This window comes from Carassius carassius, chromosome 26, assembly GCF_963082965.1.
Source record: "Carassius carassius chromosome 26, fCarCar2.1, whole genome shotgun sequence".
Classification (NCBI taxonomy): domain Eukaryota; kingdom Metazoa; phylum Chordata; class Actinopteri; order Cypriniformes; family Cyprinidae; genus Carassius; species Carassius carassius.
Window position 1 is genome coordinate 2,975,729 of NC_081780.1, and position 11,673 is coordinate 2,987,401.

The window sequence follows — 11,673 nt, forward strand, 5'->3', positions numbered from 1 at the left end:
TTTGCGTCATAAAAACCTTTCCTACGATGACGATTAAATATATGAGTACGCGGTACTTTGATCTAACCATATCTCCTCCCAGTTTACAGCCGGACCAATCAGAGGTGAATGAGTGGAGTTTATGAATGGACGTGGTAGGGTAGCGGGGTAGCGAAGATCACGAGCCAAATTGAACCGTTTAGATGCAACAGTCGTTTTCTCAGAATAAACTCAAAAGGGAACAGAGAACACGCTATTGAGCCTGTCAGGAAATAAAGAGCAGAAGCACCTGCATTAACACACGCTCTAAAGATCACATTAAACCCAGAGCCTATATCTCAGAAATAGTTCTCAGAATGCATTGAGTGCTGTACAGCAGTCAATACCTAATCATGTGTGTTTTCCACTTTTTAGCATAATAGTAGCCTACATTAAAACAATTATGAAGAAATGTTAAGCAAATCTTCATGATGTGTGTCCTGACATGATTTTTAAACTGGAGTTAATCTGTGCTGCCACTTGCCACTGCAAGCACCCCTCACATTTTCTTCATAAAATCTACATATCTAGTATTATCATATATTATATTATATATAATAGTTTTATATATTTAATTAATATGCATATATCATTTATAAATTGTACTATGCAATTAAAAAAAATATTTATTTTTATTATAGTAATATAATAGTTTTTGTTTTTGTAATATTTAAATTAAATAATTTAATTTATTATGAATCATTTTTAAGATATGTATATTAAACGCTAATTACAACATAAAATAAAAATTATGTAATTTTAATTATATAATAAATTGCATCACATATGAAAAATATGTTTTAGAAATTTGTATTTTCTTTTCATATTATATTATATTATATTATATTATATTATATTATATTATATTATATTATATTATATTATATTATATTATATTATATACATAATAATCAGACAAATATCTACCAGTGGCTTCTTTGCCAGTTTCTAGTCTGTACATAATAATATGCATCTATTTTACTTTTGTACAAAAAAAAAGCACCAAATAAAATGAAATGAAATTAAAATGAATTACAATATCAGTCAGAATCTTCAATCAGTCCAATAAATTTGACCATAATGTGCATAACACGCCACCTAGTGGAAAACAATTGGGAATTGGGATTTTTCAAGTAGAATTTCGATTTAAAGACTGTGCCTTGAAGTGCTGTTACAAGAAAATATCTGCAACGTAATGCAGCCAACAAGGAATAAAAATCTCTGTTTGCTGCTTTTCTGTTGTGTAATGTGCTTTAAGTCTTTGTAATTTCTTATGGAGCGAGAAAACATAATCTGAGAAAATGCTGTACTAAAGCAAAGCTTTGTTTGTTCACACTGGGGACAGAGCTGTTTGTGTTTTAGACGTTACATGTTTGACACACGTCAACATCATCGGTCTGCTCTCCAAACAGTCAGTAAACGGCAAATACAGGGTTGCATAACCTAATCAATGTTGCCTAAGTTACCTGTAAAGCTCTTTAGGGTTTTAGCAGGGGATGAATGTCAGGAGAATGGCTGTTCCTGCGTGAGGCTGTGAAAAGACCGTGTTCTCCATGACACAATGCTGAAGATTGAGTGCTGTCCTCCTCTTGGACAGCATTAAAAGGGTTTGATAGGGTGAGAGGAGCCACTGAGATCAGGTTTATATGGCACAATGTGCATGGGCGAGGATCTTAAAGCATTACAGAGACAGGCCGAGGTGTTTGATTAATCAACGGAACAATTTGTTATTCATGCTGAAGAAGTCTGACGCTGAGAGGGAAAACTCCGAAAGACATTAGGACTGTTTGCTCGGATGAAATGAGAGTCTGATTGTTTTCCTCTCTGCGGGGTCACGCCGTCTGTCACCAACATCACTGCACAGAGACATCGCTGTCAGCTCTCAGAGTGATATTATTAGCTGCTGTCAGCCAGCGAGTGACGTGTTGCACTGATTATTATGCTTATATTCTTCAGTATAAATGATCAATATAAAAAAAATAATGAATAAAGTAGACAAATGGATGCTTTTTGACATATTGTTTGTCAAAATGTGGCCCAAATGACCTGAACTCACTTGAAATCAATCAATCAATCAATCAATCAATCAATCAATCAATCAATCAAATGACTTGAAATTGCATCAGTGATGGTTGCCATGTGTGAGGTGACAAAGGCTTTACATGTTAACTGGTATAAGTTTTAATAGAAATGGAGAGATTAAGGCATTAAAAAGAATGGCATCATTAAAAAAAACATAATTAGATAATATGATGTCTCACAACACTCAAACAAAAAGTGCTGGGTTAAAAAATAACCCATCTGAGAGACGGGAATGAGTTGTCACACTTTTTGGAGTCATGCTGGCACATTATGGGGTACGCTGTCAGCTGTTTATTGACACTGATCTGAGAACAAAAAATTATTTGGAATATGAAATATATGAAATATACTATATAATTATACTCCATTTTTTATATATTTGAAATAAAAGTTATTATTTTAAGCTATTATTATTATTATTGTTGTTGTTATTATTAAAATAGATAGTTAATTTTTATGTGTGTATGTGTGTGTATAACTTATGTATTAGATGTTGTAATACTGCATATGTTACATGCATTATACATATAATTTATTATATAATATTGTATATTTCACAAAAATATGAAACGGCACAACTTTTTTTAACATTGGTAATAATAAACATTAATGATAAGACATAATAACACTGATAAATGTTTCTTGAGTAGCATTATAGAATGACTTCTGAAGGATTATGTGACACTGAAAACTGAAGTAATGCTGAAAATTCAGCTTTGCAACACAGAAATAAATTAAATTTGACAATATATTCAAATAGATTAATATTTAACATTTTTAATAATATTTTACAATAGTACTATGTTTGCTGTATTTTTTCATCAAATAAAAGCTGCCTTGGTGAGCAGAAGATAATTATTTTAAATATATAATATTATCCCATACTTCCTTTTCTGTTGTTGCATAGATTGACTTTATTATTATTATCATTATAAAAGAAATATATGTGTGTGTGTGTGTGTGTGTGTGTGTGTGTGTGTGTGTGTGTGCGTTATAAAAATATGATGCATCTGGAATTTTAGTTTGGAGGAGGGTTAGGGTTAAGGTTTACTATAATTATTTATAACTAAAATTTACTAGCAAATATACCTGCACTTTAAGGCCTTGTAATCACGTGGGAGAGAGAGAGAGAGAGAGAGAGCAGAGCAGTGCACATGAAGATGTGTGACTGACTGCAGAAACGACTGCAGCTCTGCCGTGTGTTACATTACGCAAGCGGCTCATAATCAGCAGTGGAGCTGCAGCAGCGAGCGGCTTACAGAGGACAAACACACAGCACTCCGCATCTCTCTCTCTCTCTCTCTCTCTCTCTCTCTCTCTCTCTCTCTCTCTCTCTCTCTCTCTCTCTCTCTCTCTCTCACTCTCTCTCTCTCTCTCTCTCACTCTCTCTGTCTGTCCCTGAGCGAACAGCCTGTGTTTGGCTTCTGAAGCGCAGGAAAGTTTCTGGACTCACCAAGGACCAGTGGACATGAGTGACTGACATTCACACTTTCCATCTTATTTTTAATACGAAGACTTTGATGGCTTTGAAGGAGAGCTGCCTCACCTGGGGCTTCCTGCTGTGGTCTGTGACGTGGAGCTCGGCTCTGACTTTTACGCCACATGAAGGATCTTCGGTCAGTCCCGTATTTCATCACATCACTCCACCTGCCACCAAGACGGGGATGAATAGCACTGAAGCCCCCATGAGCAACTATACAGGTTTGTACAGTGACAATATTCTGTTATAATGATATAATGGATGCATATCATCATACAGTGCTATGCAATAATTATCAAATGCACTCAAAAAGTTTTTGCATGTGTTAGTGCATGCTTATAAACTCCTATGTTTTGCATAACTTTTTCAGATAGAGCATGCTCAACCTTCAGCATTTACAGTAGACACACAAACAAACACATGCAGTTATTGTGAAATTCACGTGTTGGCTTTAACATTTAAAATCTTCTTAAGGTTTTACATACAAACAGAGCTTTCATCAATGATTTTCAATCAGATCAGCCTGAACTGCATAGAACTCAGATTTTATTATGATTGGAGAACATATAAAATATCCCAGCCATACATACTTTGACCGTACTTTGCAAATAGTTTATTGATGTTTCCTGACCTAAAGTCAATATGCATGACAGATTTGTGGATCTCTGATATTATCGAGGTAATACATGAGTTTAATTGCAGTATAATGCATCTGTGAAGGTGAGCATCCTCAGGTGTCAGTTACCTTGAGTTTTTTTTGCTCAGGTGAAACAAAGGATGCCTTTTGCCACGTGGCAATGGCGGGCAGTGGGATAGTTGGCAGTTTGTCAGTTCCGTTACAGGGTTGCCAGCTTTGAAACTGAAATGGAGGGGGTTTATCGCCACCGTGGCCATGACAGAATTTGCCCTGCTTTCAGCTTTCAGTGCACTGCAAACCTGAGATAGTCTGAAGTGGATCTGTCCCAGATAAGAACATGCACTGGTCAGATTTCATCCTAAAGTCAAAAGAAGGGTATATTAATATATTTGGTTAAAAGAAGATGGTTGCTTACGGACATCAAGAGGCACTTTATCTTTGACAATTTAGCACATTTACCCCAAAATTCTTACTTACATAATGCAAAAATTGTATTTACTGTAAAACAAAAACAAACAAAAAAATAAATGTGTCTTTTTGTTTTTGCGTGTAACATTGCAAAGCCAGTTAAGCTGAGCTTAATGAGAACAGCACAGGACTGGAACGGGTGTGAACAATAAACACCATCCAGTGACCCTGCCAGCTTAATCACACTGACTCCAGCACAGTCGATATGAGCTCCGTTTGACTTTACAGCGACAGAGGAGATGCACATTGCAGTGATGACAGTTCTCAGTAGGAGAACACAGAAGATGCTGAATCCTCTGTGGGAATGTAGAGGGACTGGAGCAGAGGTGGACTATGGGATAGAGTGAGGGAGAATACACCCTATGGGTACTGATGGAAAGAGAGAAGGGAAAATACTTTCATCTCAGCTCTTGAGGATAACTAAGTACTGTTAACTAAGTCCCAGGAAACCTTTCTTCCACACATTCACTCGCAGACACACTTAAAGCTGTCATTTTGATGGATTTATGCACTTATGAACGTAAGTCTTGATATTGTGATTATTGACATTTATTTTTATACTTTTATTCTATTCCATTCTATTCTATTCTATTCTATTCTATTTAGTCACATTATGAAAAATTGATAGCAACAAGTTACACTCTATTTTATTCTATTTAGTCCAATCATGAAAAAGGGATGGCAAAAAGATGTATTCTATTCTGTTCTGTTCTATTCTATTCTATTCTATTCTATTCTATTCTATTCTACTCTGTGTTGGATTTAGTATGTAAAAGTGACAGCAACAAATGTTATTCTATGAAAAGTGATTAAAGTGTTCTCTTTTTTCTGTTCGATTCTATTCTTTTCTATTTAATCAAATTATGAAAAAGTGTTAACAACAAGTTACATTCTATTGTATTCTATTCTATTCTATTCTCTGTTTGAGTAAAGTATTTCTGAAGTCTTAGCAAATTTAAAAAGTGGTGTCTAACCATCTGTGGTTCGTGTTTGCAGGCCTGAGCTGCACATCGCTGCTTCCCCCTCGGCGAGGTTCTTTCTATCTAGAGAAGGGCAGTGGGAGGTTGGTGGGAACTGTTTTGGCGTTCTGGTGCCTCGAGGGGTACCAGCTGGTGGGCAGCGAGAAGATTACCTGTGTCCTGCGTAGCGACACCGCTCAGTGGAGCAACTACCCACCTGACTGTGAGGGTCTGTGTTCACTGCCATCATTTCTGTTTTAAGAGAGAAAAACTAATAAGAAATGCACTCCTGCTAGTTAAATCCCAGTTTTTCAATGTGCACTATTGTGTAAATATGGTAGCCATTCCTAAACCGGAGGACCGTGGGCTGAGAGTGGCCGTGCTGGCATCGGTAGTGAGCAGCATCATCATCCTCGCCATGTCCGTGTCCTTCATCATCTGCTGTCTCCAGGAGCGCATGAGCAAAAAGAGGTCAGAACGGACAGAAGGACGAGGCAGGTATGCACATCTGGGGAGGAAGAGACAAGGGAGCTTAAAATAGGCAAAGAGGATACTAATGATTTCTCTGACTTTCCAGGGTGAGAGACAAGCGCAAATCATCCTGGAGGAGCAAGTGCTGGCTGGAGAGAGACGAAGGAGACTGGGAAGCTGTTCCACCACCTAATATTTACAACCTTTCCCATCATCTTGATCCCCATCTGACCCCTGAGAGCCCGTTCTATATGGAGGGACTAGCTGGTTATGATAACCGCGGGTATCAGAGGTGAGAAAATGAGTATTGTTAATTTAAAAAATTAATGGATTAATTGATAATACTTGTCACAATCATCAAATTTCTGGTTCTATTTAAGAGACACAATTCTGAGTTTATAATAATGTTTTTTTATGCTTCCATCACATTTCCATCACATTTTTTTAATCTCTCAATTCTGACTTTTTTTGTTATTGCAAGTTTGTCACAATTCTGTCAAAACACAGCCAATTCATATTTTTCTGAATTACCTTTGTATATATATATATATATATATATATATATATATATATATATATTTAAATTCAAAATGTGTTCACTGTCACTTTTGATCATTTTAATGTTCCCTTGCTCACTAAAAGCATGCATTTTTTTAATGCTATTTTTGTTTTGCAGGAGTCAGGAAAACCTCCTGAAAGCTCCTCTTCCTGGTCTTTACCGTACAGAAAGTCAGATGTACCCACATGTGGTCCTGCAGAGGGTCCCCACACCCACAGTGCCGAGTGCACCCAGCGCGCCCATCTACCTCCGCCCCAGTGAGCAACCCGCTCTTCCACCGTACCCCAGCGCCGCTCCACAGCATCTGTGGCCATAGAAACACACTTTTCAGAACTGGTGATGGATTATGGCCCCTACGTGGGAATAGCTCCTGGGGTTCAGAAAACCAAGAGAAATGATGGACTCAACCTAGAGCCATCTAGATCCCCTCACACAGCTAGATCTAAATGTTGGACCAGGCTTGGGTCCAAATGTAGTGACATTTAGTGTGTTGCATATGTGAGATTTCTGAATGACTGTTAGGAGGTCTGTTGTGTAGTTTTCTGAAGATGAAAGTTATATAAGGAAAAGTAAGGACTGTGTACTGGTACTGTGATCTGCTCCAGGGTTTATTTCTGTTTGTTAGTTAGTAGTTTTTATTTTTGTTGCAAAGGATCTGATTACTTGCACTCATAAAAGAACAAAAATGCAACTGTGTCAGGTCACATTGGAGCATCAGTTTAATATTTCTATGTTTTTATACTATGGAAGGGTAGGAGAATTACACTGATGTCCAGAATACGGACATACATTGGGATCTCATAAACCTATTATACTTCAGACTTGATTTTGCTTATAACAAATAAAAAGATTTAATTAAATATTACAAAGTGCTTGCAATATCTATATATAAAATCTTTTGTAATATGAAAAATCTACTGTCAATTTTGATCAAATTAATGCATCCATCATAACCAAAAACCAAGCCATGCTAGTTATAAGGGCTGCGCATGCGCAATGAGAGCACCGCTCCACTCTCACTGACAGGAGTTAAATACACACAGAGAGCATGAATAAACCTCACAGCCGACTCAACAGGGACTGAGTGAATGCATAAATGACTTCTGTATGGTATTGAATATGACTGCGCGAGCAGGATATGGGACGTAGTGTGTGTGTGTGATGTTGAGAGAACTTTGCCAGAATATTAACCAAGAGAACAGGAATGAATTTACTACAACAAGAAGATACAACACTATATTGTAAAATAACAGTACAAGCCTAATTGCTCAACAATAAAATGTATTTGTGATGAAAAAAAAGAGAAATGCATGCTTTTAGTGAGCAAGTTTTATACATATTTTAAATACATATTTTAACTTGGCCACACTCTTGTGAACAGGATTCACATGTTCCTGAAAAAAACTGAAAAACAAAGCAAATCCTGCACACTTTCAATCTTTGCAAAAAGTATCAAAAAAAGTTTTATAGTGGAAAAACCTGGAAATATTATGAAATTTTAAAAGTGTGGTTGCTAAACTATTCAAGGAACATAAAAAAGTTACAATTTGGTTAGATGTTACTCTTTGTGAGATCAATCTCCTTAAGTTATCACAAATGATTAAATAAGTCATGGAAAACCAAATGAATCATCCAAAAATGCGGAAGCATTTTACACGACAAGGTAAGCTCTTGTATTTACAGCTCAAAGCATCAAAGAGTAATGGACCGGAAAACACACAGATCAAACATGTAAATGTCACAATTACAAATCCACATGGGATGTCCTTTAAACCTTATTAAAAGCCAGTTAACCCCTGAAGTATTTTTGTTCATTTTCTACAGTAGTTTGAATCACTAAGAGTTTGAGACCTTGCGCAAATGTGAGGCCATCTTACTCTCAAAACTGAAACTTCAAATTTAAACCTAATTTGAAAATTTTAAACACATTTATTTTAGCTCTCAGGGCAGCCAGGAGGGAGTCCACACAGCCAGCAGACTTCTGTAAGCTTCCAAATATGAAAAATATATAACTTATGCGTGAGATACACAGCTGACAGGAAGTGTTCTCACAGCTTTCACTGATGTTTTCGAAAAGTCATAGAAAAGTTAGGAGAAAATATTCTTAACATTATGTTTATGGAACGTTAATGTTGAGAGAAAACATTCTGAGATAATTTTCAGAATGTTCCTGTGATGTTCTTTGAATTTGAGGATTATTGAAACATTTTTGCAACATGTAAATAAGGTTCTAATCGTGAATATTAAAAATACATTTTCTACTAAACATAACATTATTTGAATGATTAAGAAATGTTTTAGTCACCTTTAAATAACGTTCCAATCACAACGATAACTGGACATTTTAACGTTCTTCGAATATTTTGAATAAACGTACAAATAACATTATAATTTGGGTAAATAAACATTTTGTTCATCAAAAATTCATCAAACAAAAATAATTTTTAATTTAAAATATACATAATATATTTTTTTAAATGCCCACAGATGAAGGCAAGAACGTATAACTGAACAAAATCGCTATTTTCTGAGTATGATAGAGGTACAGAACGGGAACCGGCGTTCGTTCGTGTTTGTTTCTACCGGGGAATGTTTTCCAAGCGCACCGGAAACAGCGTGGGGTTATTGAGCATCAAGATCTTCTGAACTTGTAAGTCGAAGTTTATCTTTGCGTTTGACTTTTAAATAAACTGTGAAGACGATATTGATTATAAATCGTCGGTGTAAAGCGCACACTCACTATTACATGCGTCTTCTAAACGTGACTAGTTTATGTACGTCAAGTGAATGGCGGGAGATTAACATGTGTTTCATCATTGGATCTGCTGTAAGTAACTTAAATACAGATCTTAATGATTCTAGTTTAAAGTAGTCGAATATGACTCTTTACTATACGTGATATAATAACATTGCATCAACTATTGAAAAAAAAAACATTTGGAGAGTTAACATGTTTTTATCATGAACTACATCTACTTTAAATGGTATCCCGGTCTTTGCATACGCTTAAGAATAAGACGTTTAACTTTACTTTTATGCCATTTATGTTTTCTATTATACCTATATTACTCTGATAAGGCCGTTTTCCCATGATAGAGTGAATGAGCTGTCAGCATCCTCTACAGAGCAGAGAAGATGTTGAGAAATGCCTCAGCACAGGTAATGTTAACTAAACAACATGTATAAGTGTTCATGTTTGCTCTGAAGGATGATTACAGGCTGACTGTTGTTATTCTGTCCTGACAGATATTCAAACAGTTCGTCCGGCACAGGACTACAGATACTAATTTGATCTTGGAAAGATGTGAGTGTCTGTCAGTCTCTGTATGCGCTGGCTTTTGAGTGACATGTTATTGATGATATCCCTCATCTTTGTTTTGTCTCTTGGCAGCTATTAACCGGGTGCAGCTGCTTGGGCGAGTGGGACAGGACCCCGTCATGAGGCAGGTGGAGGGCAGGAACCCCGTCACCATCTTCTCCATGGCAACAAACGAGATGTGGAGGTCTGGGGAGGGAGAACCCACGAGTACAGGTGAGATCAGGCTGTGCACCACTCCCATCATATTTTTTATTTTATTTGACTTCATTATTATTATTATTATTTTATCATTAATATTTTTCATATATTTCCTTCATGTTTGATTTTATTTGTTAAATACATATTTGTATTTGACTTATTATTATTATTATTATTATTAATAATGTTGCCAATGTTAATTTTGTGGCTATTGTTTATTTTTATATATATATATATATATATTTTTTTTTTATATTTTATTCTGGGTAAATTAAATATATATATATATATATATATATATATAAATAAATATCAGTGTGCCCTTTGAACATATGGTACATGATTAAAAAAAGTAATATTTTAAATAATTTTAAAGTATGTGAATATGCTTTCACATAAATTGACATTTTGACAGATTTTATTTTATTTTTTAAAAAGCAAATTGTCTTCATGGTGCAAATATATGGTCAGAAAAAAAAAGAAAAAAAAAAAAAATATATATATATATATATATATATATATATATAAACATATATTCTATAATTCTATAATTTATATAATTGTGTGTGTGTGTGTGTATGTATGTATGTATGTATGTATATTAAGTTTAATTATTTATTTATAATTTTTTTTTTTTTGCAGGAGATGTCAGCCAGAAAACAACATGGCACAGAATCTCAGTATTCAAACCAGGCCTCAGAGACGTGGCGTATCAGTATGTAAAGAAAGGGTGTGTTCCATAATTGTTTTGGAGCGATTTATAGATATAAAAATAAATCATGCAGCTGTTGACCTCGAATCAACATTATTTTCAGGTCTCGGATTCTTGTGGAAGGAAAGCTTGACTATGGAGAGTACATGGATAAAAACAACGTCAGGCGACAAGCAACAACTATTATCGCAGGTCAGACTTCACAACAGACTATAAATGTCTTAAATGTTTTGTTTTTGCTTTAATAGTTCAAATTGAAATATAATTTGTCTCTTTCCACAGATAATATTGTGTTTTTAAGTGAAAATCTGCGAGACCAGTAATAAAGACGCCTTCCCAGACTTAAGGAACCAAAAGAAGATATTTTATATAGTGTTACCCTGCTCACTGACATTAAACTTTGCGTATCCTTCTGTCCAGTCTTACAGTCATACATAGAAGAAGTGATGTTGTTTGTATGATTATGTAATGCTGGTTTATTTCCGACAGAGGGCGCTGACAGATGCACTTTGACATGTAAACACTTTCCAGAGCCATGAACTGGATTGAACTCTGTCTTAGAAAAAAAAATGCTAAATTTCCCTTTTTTTTGGACTGATGAAAAATAAAAGCATCATATCTGAAATTATGTATAACCAAATCACGTCCAGATTGTTGTAATGCCCTGCTAATGTTCATAAATAAATGTAATAGTTTGTCAGTAAAGGGTTTGTTTTGAATACTTATGCCATCTGTGTCGATAGATGTGTGCGATAGATGTGTGTGCCTTC

The 11,673-nt window shown here is 35.4% G+C and overlaps 2 protein-coding genes across 4 annotated transcripts; both read left to right on the top strand.

Moving 5' to 3' along the window:
• The first annotated feature begins 3,456 nt into the window (after positions 1 to 3,456).
• zgc:162331 (uncharacterized protein LOC793007 homolog) lies at positions 3,457 to 7,534 on the top strand. Its single transcript, XM_059511863.1, has 5 exons — positions 3,457 to 3,801; positions 5,682 to 5,873; positions 5,986 to 6,142; positions 6,222 to 6,407; positions 6,792 to 7,534. The coding sequence occupies exons 1-5, from the start codon at positions 3,621 to 3,623 to the stop codon at positions 6,988 to 6,990; spliced, it is 915 nt and encodes a 304-aa protein (XP_059367846.1). The 5' UTR covers positions 3,457 to 3,620; the 3' UTR covers positions 6,991 to 7,534.
• A 1,704-nt stretch (positions 7,535 to 9,238) lies between these two features.
• On the top strand, positions 9,239 to 11,624 carry LOC132106230 (single-stranded DNA-binding protein, mitochondrial). Of its 3 annotated transcripts, none has more exons than XM_059511864.1 (7): positions 9,239 to 9,324; positions 9,771 to 9,833; positions 9,921 to 9,978; positions 10,066 to 10,206; positions 10,834 to 10,921; positions 11,007 to 11,095; positions 11,186 to 11,624. In XM_059511864.1, the coding sequence occupies exons 2-7, from the start codon at positions 9,810 to 9,812 to the stop codon at positions 11,224 to 11,226; spliced, it is 441 nt and encodes a 146-aa protein (XP_059367847.1). In that variant the 5' UTR covers positions 9,239 to 9,324; positions 9,771 to 9,809; the 3' UTR covers positions 11,227 to 11,624. The 3 variants fall into 3 exon arrangements, with proteins under 3 accessions (XP_059367847.1, XP_059367849.1, XP_059367848.1); XM_059511866.1 differs by having other exon boundaries at positions 9,272 to 9,324; positions 9,753 to 9,833; XM_059511865.1 differs by lacking the exon at positions 9,239 to 9,324 and adding an exon at positions 9,377 to 9,501.
• The last annotated feature ends 49 nt before the right edge of the window (positions 11,625 to 11,673 follow it).